Source organism: Herpailurus yagouaroundi, unplaced genomic scaffold (genome assembly GCF_014898765.1).
Source record: "Herpailurus yagouaroundi ecotype Mexico unplaced genomic scaffold, PumYag 141, whole genome shotgun sequence".
NCBI classification, from domain to species: Eukaryota; Metazoa; Chordata; class Mammalia; order Carnivora; family Felidae; genus Herpailurus; species Herpailurus yagouaroundi.
Genome location: NW_024412396.1, coordinates 74,100,625 through 74,115,669, shown reverse-complemented (window position 1 = coordinate 74,115,669; position 15,045 = coordinate 74,100,625). Strand labels below are relative to the sequence as shown.

Below are 15,045 nucleotides of genomic sequence, written 5' to 3'. Positions count from 1 at the left end.
GGGGGGGCGGGGGGGTTACGGGTGGGGCAGATGGCACCTTGCCGGTTACGGCTGACGTCGAGGGGAGGAGTGGCGGGTGGCCCCTGGGTCCAGGGTGAGCTGATGAGGGCAGGCGGTGGGCGTGGCTATAGAGGTGGAGGACCAGGAACAACCAGAGGGAGCCCCGAGTCCGCTCTGGGCGGTGCCGGCCCTGCCCGGAGGCGCCGGCCCCCAGCCCAGCCTGGGATGAGGAGGGGGTCTCCCCGGCCCCCGGACTTTCGCCTTGTCTGCCTGTTGGGCTGATAGGACGCTCCGTCCCGGCGGGGGGTGGGGGGGGCCTTCGCCAGGAACAAAGGGGTGTTTGGGGTCGTATCTGTTCTGCCCCTGGTCTTGCTTCTGCCGGGAGGCAGTTCCGTTGACTAGGCCTTCTTGAGGCTCCAGCAGAGTGTCTGGCTCTGCCCGCCTCACCTCCTCCCACCACCCTACCTGTGGCTCTCAAGGCAGAGAGCTTGGAGGCGCTCTCCTCCCAAGCTGGGGGCTCCTTTCTCCCAGCTGAGAAAGTGAACTGCTTTGAGGGCAAGGCCCAAGAGAGGCTCTAGAGGGTGGGGTGGTTGGGCCTTGGGGACCCGGAACTTTCTGACCTCCTTGGGCAGGCCACGTCCAGAGACATTGTTCTGTCTGAAGAGGGCGGCAAGACTCCCTGGCAATCAGAGAAACTTCCTGGAAGAGGTGGCATTAAAGCAGAGACAAGCAGGATGAGGTCACAGCTGTAGCCACAGTGTGGAGGTGGGACCGAAGGTGGCAGAACAGGACGAGTTGGGGCAGGTGGGCCGTGAGACCCTGAAGGGGGCATCCTTGCCGGTGGCTGACGTGGGTCCAGATATCAGAGGGTGACCTGGATAGGAGCCCATGCTGAGGCAGGAGAAGGGCACCAGCCCTGCCTGGCCCAGCGTTGCCAGGAGTCCCTGCCACCTCGGGAGTGCAGACACGATACGAGGAGCGGCTGAACCCTGGCACAGGTGCCCTGTGTTCACAGAAGGCCCCAAGCTGCACGCACAGGTGCCCTGGGTACCCCGGTACACATGTGGGCACACACTTCGGTCAGGAGCTCTGTGGGAAGTAGCAGAAGGACAAAGTCCGAAAGTGAGTTTCTGCCAGTAATCAGGAAATGCCATGAAGCGGCTGCTTCAGGCAAGGTTGGATCCAGGGGCTCTCCAAGCTCTCAGTCTCTGTGTCTGTCTGCGGGTCTCAGTCTCACTCTGTTTCGGCTTGGCTGCCCTGGCTGTTGGTTTCCCTCTATGCACAACCTTCCCGTGGCAGGAAAGGTGGCCCCCAGGACAGCTGGACCCCACACCTCTCTGACTATGCCGCTGGGCATGGCTTAGTGAGGTCTCTGATTGGTTCCTGTTTCCAACTGTGCCCCAATCACATGGTGCAGGGTTGCTGTGCTCCGACTGGCCATCTCAGCCCCCACCTAGTGTGAGGGCATTGTGAGTGACAGCCCTGCTCCCCCGCCCCAGGGTGGGGGGACAGATCCCCTGTGGTCCCCACCCAGACTTGCAGAACCTTGGGGATCACCCCTTTCCACTGTCCTGCCCCCCTACCTTCTCTACAGCTCTGTGGGGTGGATCAGCCCAAGGACAGTCCCCAGCTCCTTCCCCCTCACCTTTGTCCCTGATTTGCTGTGTGACCTCAGGTAGGCTCCTGCACATCTCTGGGCCTTTGTGTCCCTCTGGAGGGACTGAGGCTCCAGCGTGCTTGGTTCTCTTCCTGCGCAGGGAGAGGAGTGGGGGGGGGGGGCGGTGGGAGGATGAACAGCAGCCCCTCTTGGCAGGGCTCCTCCTGTCCCTCCGGTCTCCACATGAAGTCACCTCTGCGGACAGGCCGTCTCCTCCCCACTGCAGCATCCTCCGCGAAGTGCCCCCGGGGCCCACGCAGTACCGTGGGAGCACAGGAGCTGCTCCTGGGAGGAAGGGATGGCCCACGCTCCTCCCAGGGCCGGCTGGTCACCCCCGGGCCCTGCAGTCCTGCACAGACCCCTGCCAGACTCTGGCCCTGGAGGACCCCTCACCCTCGACCCTGCCGAACTCCAGATTTCTCTCGGCCTTCCGTTTGCGCACACACTCGGTGCCAAGCCTGTAGCAGGGGCTGGGGCGCGGCCTTCCCGGATCTGCCGCTGGCGGGGGGGGGGGGGGGAAGCAGGGGTGCATGAAGGACATGCCGCAGCGATCTGAGCAGGGCTCTGAGCAGCCAGAGCGTCGGGGACAATGAGGGGGCAGGCCTCCGTGAGAAGGTGTGTGACCCTCCACCCCCCCAGCTGCCTGCGAGGGCCCAACAGGCTAAGGTCACCACAGGGTGTGCCTCCTGCCAGGCTGGTGGCCACCACTGGCTCAGACCACATGTCCCCCCCCACCACAAGAGTGCTTTCACAGACTCCCTCGCATGCTCTCCCCGCCAGGGTGCTGGCCTCTGGTCCTCAGACCCGGCTGCCAGCCCAGCCCCCTCAGTGCCCTAGGGGGCCTCTGAGCTCTGCTTTCCTCCAAGGCCAGCCCTGAGGTCCAGGGGTCCACTGGGGAGCAAGGCAGGGGCTCGTAGGCTTGGGGACATTCAAAGCTGCCCCTGAGCCTCTAACTCCTTATCCAGCCCCCGAGGAACATGCCGGATGCCTCCGGGCAGCCCCGCGGCACTTACAGGTCCCAGCCGGCCCTCCACGGTGCCCTTGGACCTCCTCCGCGGACTTCCGTTCTCCCAGTGGCGGTGGTGTTTTTCACGGATCTCTTTGGTTCAGGATTTAGCTTCTGCAGCTGTCCGTTTTCAGGAAACTGGAAACACTCGCTCTTCACGACAAGCAAGCGCATCTCCAGGCCTTCGCCCGTCCGGTTCCGGTACCGTCTCTCGGATCAGTGGGCAGGTCCAAGCACCAAGGTGAACCTCAGTCACGGAAGACCAGCAAAGTGCAGGGAGGGCTCTGGGGACGGGCCCCTCTCCAGACCTCGATCTTCTCACTAAAGACAGATCCTCAGAGAACACAGGCGCACGGTGGACTCCGGCATCTTTGCAGGTTTGGTCCTCGGCTCCTGTGGGATTTCACTGCCTCCACGAGCAGGTCGATACCAACAGTGGCAGAGCCGACAGCGCGGGGAGGCCTGCACATGTTCCTGCACCCTGGCTTGGCACGAGTTCCTAGCTGGCCCTGCAGAGGTCTTGGTTGGAGGCGTTCAGAACAGAGCGGCCCCACCCTGGCCCCCTGAGCCGAGGGAGGCAGCCCCCGGGTCACCGGAACCGCCCGGTCCCTCTTCTCCTGGACCAAGCCTCCCAGGTCGCTGGGCGAGCGGGGCTGTCCCCAGTGCTGACTCGAGGACCAAAGCCAAGGCCGTGGGACGGTCTGACGTGCTCCTACACTGTCAGTCCTGGCTGAGGTCTGGGTTCAGGTGCGGGAGCTGCTCCGAGCACCCCATTTCTCATCACCTCCGCCCTCTGTTGCTGGACAGCGGCCCAGATCTGCGGCCGCCTCTGCCCAGTGTCCCCACTGGCGCCTCCGGCCCAGGTGCAACCAGCAGGGGGTGCTCTTCTCCTGGGGTTTATTGCCCATTTCCCTTCCTGTAGGACTCCAAACAAAAGTTTCCAAAAGGCTGAAAGCCAAGGATCCAGTTCTGAAATCCCAGCTGAGCCGCCCCCTCCGAAGGAGCTGGAAAACCCCAAGCACACGTGGCCTTGCAGCTGCTGCTTTATGCCTCGGGCATCCCAGCCCACAGAGCTGTCCACACCGTGTCCCCGGGCCGGAAGGTGGGTCAGGGCTGTCCTCGGGGCTCCCACGGTGCCACTCAGCATCCCTGCTGTGGTTGCGACCCTGGTGGGAGCCCAAGGCTGAGCACCAGAGACATGGATGGGGCGCAAGCCCTTCACCACAGGGTGGGGTGAACTGGGACCCTCCAGGCGGAGGGAGGCGGTGCGGGAACCTACATTAGGAAGGGCCGGGGTGGGGGGGGGGGGGCCCTGGACTCCCCACTGTGTGTGTCACCCTGGCTCTGAAGGCATGGGGTGGGGAGGACTCTCCCCCCCAGTTGAGGGACAGCAGGAACAGTGTGGCCAGAGAGCCTGTGTGGGACCCTGGATGGGGCCACCTTCTTGCTGCCCACAGTGCTAATGGCCCAGGGGGGCACAGTGGTGACATGTGGGGGAGCAGGCCAGTGGGGGAGGGGCTGGGCGGTTCCCAGGGTCTTTGCACTGGTGCCGGAAAGCAGCTTCCACACGGATAATCTGGGGGTGCCCACACGGGCTTCCTGCCCCTGGGCCTGATCCATAGGACCACCTAGAGAAATGCTGAGCTGGGAGGAGGTCCTTCTGGCCCTCCAACCCCAACACTCCTATGAGTAGCTGCTAGAACTTGTCGCCTGGAGCCCCTACAAGCACCTGCGAAAGTCAGCGCTGGTACAGTTTTGTTTTTTGGTTTTTGTTTTTTTCTAAGCGTGGAGCCCAGCGCAGGGCTTGAACTCACGACCCTGAGATCAAGACTTGCACTGAGATCAAGAATCAGATGCTTAACCAGCTGAGCCACCCAGGTGCCCCTGGTACAGCTTTTTAATAACCATGTTCTAGAAAGGAGAGATGCTGTCCTTCCGTGGCAGATGAGGAAACTGAGGCTCCAAGAGCACAAAGTTCCACAGCCGATGAAGTGGTGGACCCGGGGCCAGGGGACACCAGGTCTGGGGCCCCTCCACCATTCCAGATGCCGGGTGATGAGGGCCACCTCCCCTGCTCTGGACCAGGCCACAGACTTGAGAGAGAGGCTGCCAGGCGCCCCAGCCTCCAGGACTCGCCGAGGTCAGAGCCACTGCCTCGCAGGGGAGGCCAGGAAGCCACGGGCAGGAATGGCTCCACAGTCTGCATACCAAGCATACGAGACCCCTTCTGCACACGTTAAGAACTTGAAGATGGTGACGGCAGAGGACTGAGCCAAGTGTGGGCCCTTCTGAGTGTGGGGCTGGGTGAGCACACGGGTCACTGCCAAGGCCACTTCTGAGAGAAGAGCCTGGGAGGCCCCACGGAGGCGGGGGGGAGGGGAGGGCCCCCACACCCCAAGCCCAGGGCGCTGCCTGTAGAGACGGCGGAAAGAGAAACCAGGACTCCTTAGTCAGATTTATTTTCCTCTAATCAGACAGTTGAGCATTTCCAAGTTTTGCATTCTACACTCTTACAAACTTTAGTTATTAGCATCAGAAACACAAAAACATCGCAAGACCTCAAAACACAAATAAATACCAAATAAAACCACACACAATATACAGTAAACAAAAATATAAAACATAATAATGCTATCAGAAAACCAGACATGTTGTTAATTCACATGAACAACATGATTATTGCTGAGCAATAACTTATACTGTCTTTTTGTTGTTTTTTCTTAGAAGAGCAGAAAAACAGGACGTGAATCACTGGTCACAATCACTTGGAGTGTCAAGATGGGGCCTCACAGCGAGCGGTTACTACAGACGGCAATTTTTAAAACAGGCGGGTTAAAATACAGAGTCAAATGAGAGATTGGCCTTCTTTGGTCTTTGTTTTTGGGTAACAGAACTGAACGAAGAGGTGCGCCGTCAGGGAGATTGCGGCTCTAACAACGTCACACAATTGTCTACACGGGTTCACACACTTCTGTGATCACAGATACTATTCTATAGGTAATTCTTGTAGAAATCCTTGGAAATAATGCCGGCGTTTGTGTTTACCAATTAAGTCAGTTTGCTGTTGAAGGTTATCTTACTTGTCTAATGGGGGACTGAGTTATAAAAACCAATCACCACTAACGGCAGGAGTGGCACAGCCATCCTGGACTTGACCCTCTTCCAATGCGACAGTTCGCGAGACTCAAGATGCAGCAGCGGAAATGAAAGGCAAGCACTGCTCGGCGCCACCAGGGCCTCCCCACACCAGACCGGCCACCTCCGCGCACATGGGCCACCGGAGGCCAGGGGGCAGCACCCCTGGGGACCCCCACCCCCCGCTGGCCCCGGCTCCCCGGTGACGGCCTGCCCCGCCCGGGCAGACAGTACCGACGACCAGGTCACCTGCCGACACCAGAGCCACACACGGCCCTCACCCGACTTCGGCCCCAGTGGACACAATTCTGTTTTGGAGAAAATAAAGCTGTCGGGATTTGCAAATGGAAGACAGAACCATGGTCTCGGGCTGACAGGCAGATTTGGGTGACAGACCCCTCATTCACCTCCCACACGCTCACAAAAGGAAGGGGCTCCCCCCGGCTCTCCTCCACACTCTGAGAAAGGTCTGGACCAGAAGGAAGAAAACGGTATTGAACAGCTCTGCTGACCCAGAGAAGAGGGACTCCCTTTGGAGGGCTGAGGTTTGGGCACGAGGTCCCAGGAGGAGTGCGGCTCCTGACCGGCCCCGTGAACACTGGCGGAGAGGCCGGGAGCCAGACACGTCCGTGATGGGCACAGAAGGACAGTGTCCCCCCTCCTTCACGCACAGAGTAGGGAGGTGGTGTGCACCCCCCAGGATGTGAGTTGGGGGCGGGTGGGTTCTGCCACTCTGCCCACCTCCCTTGGGCAGACAAAGAAATGACCCACCACGGGAAGCTGCCGCGTTTAAGGGTCTGTCCAGACACCCCGTCCCCTGCTGGCTGCCGGATGCCAGGCCTGCCACCGGTGGCCACGACACTGCCTGATGACAGCTGCAGGCCTCACCTGGGACATGTGGCCCCAGCGTGGGTGGCCAAGGACCCCGCCTCACCACGGTGGGCCGCAGTGGTACAGGGGAAGCCTCGGGGGCATCGGCTCTGCCAGACAGCCCCCTGGAACCTGGGCAGCATCTGAGGGGCCTGGTGGGGGTGGCCGCCACGGAGGACAGGCTTCCTGTACTCCACGGCCTTCTGGGGTCACAAGGCAAGGAAAAACTGGATCGGGCAGGAAAAGAAAGGCGCATCTGGGCCGAGAGCTCCCTTGCTCTACCTGTTGCCTCGCAAAGGCTGCTCCGGGGGGAGGCTGTGAATTGGGGCCACAACAGTGGCCCCCACGAGGCCTTCCCCGTCCAGCTGCACAGCGACCCACCCTCAGGGGGTCAGCGCCACCCTCTTGTAGGACAGGTCTTAGAAGAACAATTTGCGAGCATTCCTGTTTCCTCTGTTACCTGTGAACCCAGGACACTGAAAAACCGAACTTCTAGAAGAGGCCCAGGTGAGGGGACTCCAGCCTCCCCGGGGCCGGTCTAATCCCCAAGAGCCAAATGCCACTCGGCCACTCAAAGACTCCCAGCCCCTTGGGACAGGCCCCTCACTCACGCCCACCACGCCGTGTGCTCCCCAGCAGGTGCCCACCCATCACCGACAAGCCCAGCCCCAGGCCGCCAGCCCCCCAGCAGCCTCCATGGTCCGCGCAGGAGCGAGCGGCACACGTCCAGAGAACCACACGAGGCAAGCAGAGACAGTGAGTTGTCTTCATTTCCGGCACGAGGCTGACAGGGAAGCCGACTGGCCTTGATTCGCACACAAGACTCAGTGGTGGTTTTTCTAAAGCACTGGAACGGTTTTATCCCATGGGGAGATCCGTCACTTTTAGGAAACAGGAAAAGTGCACCCAATACACGCCGCGTAGGACACTGTTCTCTTGTTGCTGGGACCCTGGGAAGCCGGGAGGGTTGGCCGCTCGGGGACCACAGCCGGAGGCCGGCGCCGGGCGGCGAGCACCAAACCGGGGCACCGAGGAGTCAGGATGGAAGCAATGCCAGGTGCGTCCATCCGGGCAGGTCCTCGCACTCAGGTCCTTCGGGAGGCCGCTTTCCGGACAAGTGCGTGAGAGGGAAGATGTGCACCAAACGGTGGCCAAAAGGCACACAACCCACCCCCCTGCTGTCGCCAATTATTTTCAAGCCACAAGATGAGGCTTCTGCACATCCTCACCCCAGGGGATGGCGCCAGCTCCTGATGCCACGTCTTATGGGCTCCCCGGGAGGAGGCCCAAAGGGCCCGTCATCTCCCACTAGGAGTGTGTGTGGGAGGGGCGACTGGGAAAGCGCCCCCCCACCAAGGGACAGATGCTTCCAGAAGTGATTCCAGGTAGCCCACCCCCAGAAGAATTTCAACCAGGAGAGGCAAAGAACTGTTGTTGCTGTTGTTGTTTTACCAGACCAAGAGGTTGCTTTTATCTCAAATTTGTTAATATTGTCCACACTCTTAGTGATGGGGGGAGGGCGCAGGCATGCCACAGGCATGTCCCCGCTGGTAACCCCTGGCCTCAGGAAAGCCACCTGAGGCCAGGCAGGAGGGGCTGCCAGGCGTCCTGTCTCCCCTGGGTCTCCGGGGTAGAACCAGGGCAAGGTCTGGAGGAGGTCGGGAACACCTTTGAGGGACAGCGGTCCCGCAGCACCCACGGGTAGTCCTTCCTCTCTGCACGGGGACTCACGACTCCTTCTGGACAGGACGGAGGACGCGGACTGGCCCTCAAAGCAACGGGGGTGGGGGCAGGGTGGAGAAAGTAAAGGAGATGAATACGACGAGCATTTAACTGCTAACGGGCGTGGCAGGTGCTTGGAACCGATGAGGTCACTTACGGAAGGGGACGGCGTGCGCTAGGAGGGCACTTCCAGCAGGCACTGGGGCGGAGGCACGCCCAGGGCAGATGGCAGCACCAGAGACACGGCGGGCCACCGGGCACCAGCCCGACCGTCCCCGCGTGAGCACGGGGGAGCCCAGAGGCAGGCAGTCTGAGGTGCGCGGCCCAGATGCGGTGGTTCACACACACTGGTTTAGCCCAAGGAGCACCCGTCACGTGTAGCACCCATCAGTGGTAAGAGCACCCAGAAGCGCGGCGCACAGCGGGGGGCGCAGGGAGGCAGGGCTCCGGCTTCTAGTCACAGTTGGACCATTGAAAGAAGGTAAACAGTGAGTGAGCTGAGAAGATGCCGTCTGGGCAGGCGCAGGCTGGGACGGTCCCCGGGCCACCCTTCCCGAGGGAGCGGTGGTTCCAGGACCCTGTCCGTCAGCCTGGGCAGGCCCCCCCGAGAGCGGCGGTCTCTGGAATGCTCAGAGGGTTCTGCTTCGTGGCGGGTGGGCGCCCACGGCCCAGGTGGGGACACGGAGAGGCACAGTGGCTGCCCCGCTCCTGCCCTGGGGGTGGGACCGCGCCCGTGCTGGGACCAGGCGGCTCGCTTTGGGGGCCCAGAGACTTGGAATCTGTGATGACTGAGCAGTGGAGGCTCCAGAAGCGGAAGCTGAGCCTGGCTTCCTCAGCAGGCACGGGGCTGTCTGAGGGCCCTTGCAGAGGCAGGGGTCTAGTGGTCGAGAGGAACGCCGGGTCAAACTATCACCTTCTAGAGTTACAGTGAACACAAAGCCAGGGTCGAGAAGCAGCATGTCACATCTAAGGCACATAGACAGTATGCCACCACCTCTATGCAAAGATGTCGCCTTTGGAGATCGTTAACAGAATGCAGCAATGTGACAGGATGAAGAAAAACACACCTGCTGTGGCCTCCTTCAGCACGAGCCACCTGCCCACCCCCGGACCCTGGACGCCGAAGGCCAGAGTTGTCAGCAACAGAGAGCGTGTCTGAATACGTGGGGCAGAATTTTAAAAGCCTACAGGATTTTGTTTAGAACTCCAAAGTTCAACAAATGCCCTATTTTAGGGTGAAAACAATTATAAATCTGAAAATGATGCACAGCATCCATGAGCAGTTTCCCTTTCGTAATAATTTTGAAGTAGTGTCATTAACTACGACAGAGATTGAAGGTTACATTTCTAACGAGAAATACAGCAGGTTGAGTATGCTCTTTCCTATCACAAGTGATAACCAGCGTTTGATAGTTTACATTTTCTGCCAAGAAATATCAGTCTATCAACGTTTTAAAACAAAATGTCTGCAGTAACAATTATCTTAGAACTTCAAATTAAAAAATGATTCTGAATTCAGACTTCCAAAAAAGACCTAGGTGTACTTCAGGGTCTTCTGACAAACAAATTATTAAAACAGAGACCAGATGAGGCCTTAAAAATAGACAGTATACTATATTTGAAACAAGATTGCACTCTTGAATTTTAGAATATATAAGAATTGCATTATTATTTCATAAATTCTTCTTTTACTTAACATGCTGACATGTCCAGCTGTCCCCAGGTGTGTGTGTGTGTGCGTGTGCGTGTGTGCGTGTGTGTGTGTTTTTTTTTTGGTGTTCAAGTTTAAGGAAGAAAAAATCATGGTTCTTTTGTTTAGCATATATGTTTTCCACCTTAATTAACTAGATCTTTAAAAATGAAATGAAAACCTTCTCTGACAGCAGTATCTATCACGTTGGAGGATAAATAATTCTTCAGAGTGGAGCTGCTAGTCTATTAGAAAACATGTCGGGTGTGTCCTCACACGCGGCTCCTCCCGCCGGCCCGCGGCCACCTTCTGCTGCTTCCTCCGTTCCACAAGGTCCTTTTCTGAGCGCGAGGACCTCGGTGGAGACAGCCGGTTCAAACCCCCCAGAGGAGTTGCCTTCTGCTCAACCCACCTCCCCAGTGACTTGTCAGGGGTCAGGCAGATCCGAAGTATCCACTATGACTTTAATAAAAATGGTATCATCTTTAATATATGTCCCGTTTTCTAGCACAGTTTGGGCCACAAACACCGGGCAGCCGGAGGCGATATTCATCTCCCCGGTGGGTTTCTTGAAGCTGCTGCTGTTGGGGTCCGGCTTGAACGCGTCTCCCAGGTGACGCCGAGAGGACCCCTGATCCATCAGCATGAGTGTCACTTTCTGCTTGAACGGCCAAGGAAGCAGAGCATCGTATTCTCCACGCATGATGACAAAAAACAGCGACAGATGCGTCCCCTTGCCCATGCCATCCCCGTTCAGGTAGACCCTGGCACACATCTTATAGCCAAAATAGCCCGTGTAGAAAGGCTGGCTGTAAAGGGACAGGGTCTTCCCCATGACGGCTTCCTGCTTCCGCCGCTTGTAATCTCGGATCTTCCAGATCAGCACGCCATTGTAGCTGGCGGTCTCCAGAACCTGGAAGCGCAGATCCATGTCGGCCAGGCGGATGTCGTGGACGCTCAGCATCTGGTCGTGTCGGCTCAGCTGGGACTCCAGCAAGCCTGCCGCGGGTGAGGACAGATGGGGTGAAGGAGGCCTGTGAGTGTCAGGAAGGCTCGGGAGCCCCGTTCCCGCCAGCACCGGCACTAAATGAAATGGCTTTGGGGGCGAGGACCGGCACCTTCACGTGTCCTGAAACACAGGCCTCAGGCCCCTGCCTTGCTGGCCCCCAACACCCACGGCCACAGCCTGCTGAGATGCAACACCGGGGGTCACGGGGCCTTGTGCGTCGCAGGGCACATCGCTGCGGCGCCTTCCCTCCGGCAAGGCAGGGCCCCCTCAGGGCCCCGTGGGGGCAGGGACAGGCCACCCTCTTGCTCAAGTCCCCCTGACTTCCAGCCTGATGCTTGGAGTCACCTGTACCGAGTGGCCTCTCCCCATGTCACTCCCGGTCCTCCGCTTAACCCAGGGGGTTCGGGGGCAGGCATCACCACAATCTCAGTCCCTCTGCACCAGTAACCCCGGTCACGCAAACATTCAGAATATTCACTCAGTCCCCAAAGCAGCTTCTAGATCTCAGAAACGCGCTGGCTGAGCGCGCCACCAAGTCTCCTGCCTCACCCGCTGGTCACTTCTGTCCCCTGGGCCTTACAGCACAGCTGGGAACCCCCCACCATAGCAAGGTGTCCACCCCGCACCCACTCTCTACCGCGCTGGCATCACACGGAGGGTGCGTGTCTACGCAGGACACATTTCTTTCACGAAGGCCTCTCTGGCTGGAGGGCATCGCACCTCTGCACGAGCAGCATCTCACTGGAAATCGCTGCTCTGCTCAAAGATGGTGCGTGCCTAACACACCACCTGCACCAGCTCAAGCCCCCAGGCCTGGCCGGGCTCCCAGCAGTGGACTGGGATGCGTGCCGCCCCCTGGACCCATCCCACCCCCCTGCTCCTGCCCCGCTGCCCTCACCTGTGTTCCGAGCCGCCTGCCCGGCGCTTTTGTCCACACTCTCCAGCTCGGTCACTCGGTTCTGGAGGGATTCCACGCTGCTCTTCATGCTGTCCGCTTCTTCCCAGTTCTGCCGGAACGGGCGGATCTCTTTGTCAAGCTCTTTCAATTTCTCCGCCTGGCTGTCTATTACCCGCTTCCAAATCAAAGGCATCAGAAGGCAAAATGCAGTTAGAACTCTCTGAAGACGCTATGCCACCACCATCGGACACCGGCTGGTTAGGAAGAGCGGCCAGCCCAGAGCTGCGCGGATGAGCCCCGTGCCATCTCTCACACGGGCACCTCACCTGTCACCCACACCCATCTCAGAGGACACAAGTGCCGTGGATCCCCGTCCCAGAGGTGGGGACCGAGGCACGGGGCCCCACACCACTCTGTTGTAGGGTCTCAAGTTCAGGACATTGGAGGCTGTGGGAAGGTCTCCGTTTCCTAAAGGGCCAAGCCATGTGCAGGGGCCAATGTGAGTCTCCTCGGAGGCTGCCTGGCACAGGGCAGGAGGGGCCGCCCTGTCTCCGTGGCTACAGACAGCGCCCTAGAACCCTGCCTGGGTCCCGAGAGGGGGCTGCCAGCACCCCGGCACCTGCTCCAGAAACCTGGCGTCCGCACGGGGCTGGCAGCAGGAAGAACCCTGAGGGCAGGTCTTCAGACCCTGGCTGAAACGGAGAGGCCAATTCCTAGGAGGGGGCTGCCCCCCACCCCCCACACCGGGCTCACTGTGGCCCCTGGGCACAGAAACACTACTGACAGACACGTGGCTGTTGACACAGAGGCTGCATTTTATGCTACCTTAAATCGTTCAGAAAACCTTTTTTTTTTTCCCCCCCAGAAACACATAGACATTTTAACAGTAAGCAGTGGGATGAGACCCGCCAGCTACGGCAACCCAGCCTGTTTTCCAGGACTCACACACCCACCTGCTGGATGAAGGGTTTTCCCTTCCGAAAAGGATCTGCGTTGTTTTGAAATGAAGCTGGGGAAGGCTGGGGGATTTGGCCCCCTGTGTGGAGCCGCAGGCCGCACAGGGGAGAGCCCCGGGCCTGCCGAGTTCACTTCTCCTTTCGGAAGCCTATTTTTAAACATTGAGTTTCAGCACCTTTGCTGGCTGTTAATAACCACCACGGAGCAAACATGGTAGGTCTGGTTACTTTTTTGGGGTAGAAGGTACAGTATTATTCTTCCTCTTCTTTCCAAGAAAACCTGGTATTAGCCAACTTTTAAAAAGCGAAGATGATTTCTATAAAAAACACCCCTTCCCACACTGATGTCACTTATTTCTATATGTGTGTCTGGAAGCCTATTTACTTATTTATTTTGAGAGAGAGCAGGAGAGGGGCAGAGAGAGGGGGAGACAAAGAATCCCAAGCAGGCTTCACGCCATCAGTGTGGAGCCCCAAGCTGGGCTTGAACTAACAAATCACGAGATCACGACCTGAGCCAAAATCAGAAGTTGAACGCCTAACTGACTGAGCCACCCGGGGGCCTCTGGAGGCACATTTAAAATGAAGTCTGTTTTCTGGGGACAAGACTCCAACATCAGGACGCCCGAACCCATAATGTATTTCTGATGAGAATCTGCAGTGGCTGTCACGCCCTCTACCCACGGAGAGTGTAAGCTCGGCTAACATGGGTCCTAGAGAGTTTAAGAGGGGAGCTCATGAAAACCTACGCAATCGACGGTGGTCCTGAGGGATGCCATTGCGTAACCTGGTGGACATGGGTGGACATGAGTGGCGGAGTGGCTTGGGATGAGCAACACATCACCTCTCCGCCTCGTGGCCCCGAGGTAAAAAGGGGGTGACGCCGCGGTGCCTCCTTCCCAAGGCGGAGGATGTGCACGTGGTGAGGTCAGGAACGAAACTGCAGTGTGAAATGAGGGCTGCCGTAGGGGCACGGCCCGGACTAGAGCTCAGGGACACAGAGTTGGCTGGCGGGGGCGGGAGAGAACACGTGCACACACAGGCGCGCACACCCACACGCACACGTACGTGCGCACACGCAGGGCTCTACTGAGTCACTTGAAAGGAGCTCCACACACACAGCAAGGGAACATGTGCTGTTTTTAAACAGGCCCCTCCTCTGCATAAATGGCATGGTGTCGCTCGTCTAAACCAAAGTCTAGAGTGCAGCCATGTGATTTCACTCTCGAGGAGTGGTCTACACAGCCGCTGCCACGTTTCTGTAAGAACAAATCCTGAACGTGAGTGAGAACAAGAGTCTGGGAGTGAGAGACGGCACAGGTTGCAGGCTTGTAAACAAATCCTAACCGAGAGAGCTGCTGTCAGAGCATCAATTCATCAGTGTCAGGCACTGTGCACTTGAGGGCTTAAGCCACTGTCTCTCTTCCTGTCACTTGCACCATGGGGGTCACTGGGACCTACGCACCAAACACTGTGCAAACAGGATGGTGCGGGTGGCACTTGGGGGCCAGGCGGGCAGTGTGCCACACGGCTTTGCTCCTGCCCCCTGGGCTCATCTAGTATCTGCCAACAACAGGCCAGGGATTCAGCTGACCTCTAGGTGGCCTTTTTTCGTTAAGAAAAACAGGTTCTTTGGGGCTCCTGGGTGGCTCAGTCAGTTGCGCGTCTGACTTCGGCTCAGGTCATGATCTCACGGCTCGTGAGTTCGAGCCCCGTGTCGGGCTTTGTGCTGACAGCTCGGAGCCTGGAGCCCGCTTCACATTCTGTGTCTCCCTCTCTCTGCCCCTAACCCATTCACATTCTGTCTCTCTCTCAAAAACAAATAAATAAACATTAAAAAGATCTTTTTAAAGAAAAACAGGTTCTTTAAAAAGTAAAATATTGGGGCGCCTGGGTGGCACAGTCGGTTGAGCGTCCGACTTCAGCCAGGTCACGATCTCGCGGTCCGTGAGTTCGAGCCCCGCGTCGGGCTCTGGGCTGATGGCTCGGAGCCTGGAGCCTGTTTCCGATTCTGTGTCTCCCTCTCTCTCTGCCCCTCCCCCATTCATGCTCTGTCTCTCTCTGTCCCAAAAATAAATTAAAAAAAAAAAAAAAGTTAAAAA

The 15,045-nt window shown here is 58.5% G+C and overlaps 1 protein-coding gene and 1 long non-coding RNA gene across 3 annotated transcripts in view; one reads left to right on the top strand and one right to left on the bottom strand.

The window, feature by feature from the left end:
* Positions 1–1,802: 1,802 nt before the first annotated feature.
* On the top strand, positions 1,803–5,518 carry LOC121032322 (uncharacterized). Its single transcript, XR_005791229.1, has 4 exons — positions 1,803–2,904; positions 3,041–3,765; positions 4,286–4,400; positions 5,388–5,518. It is a non-coding gene; the product is annotated as an uncharacterized LOC121032322 (long non-coding RNA).
* Positions 5,107–15,045, bottom strand: part of TRAF3 (TNF receptor associated factor 3) — a 113,892-nt gene continuing 103,953 nt past the window's right edge. For both annotated transcript variants that reach the window (XM_040478299.1, XM_040478300.1), the window contains 2 exons: positions 11,988–12,162; positions 5,107–11,079 (listed from right to left, as the gene is read on the bottom strand). In XM_040478299.1, the coding sequence (XP_040334233.1) occupies positions 10,508–11,079; positions 11,988–12,162 (747 nt within the window). In that variant the 3' untranslated portion in view covers positions 5,107–10,507. The remainder of the gene's footprint in view (positions 11,080–11,987; positions 12,163–15,045) is intronic.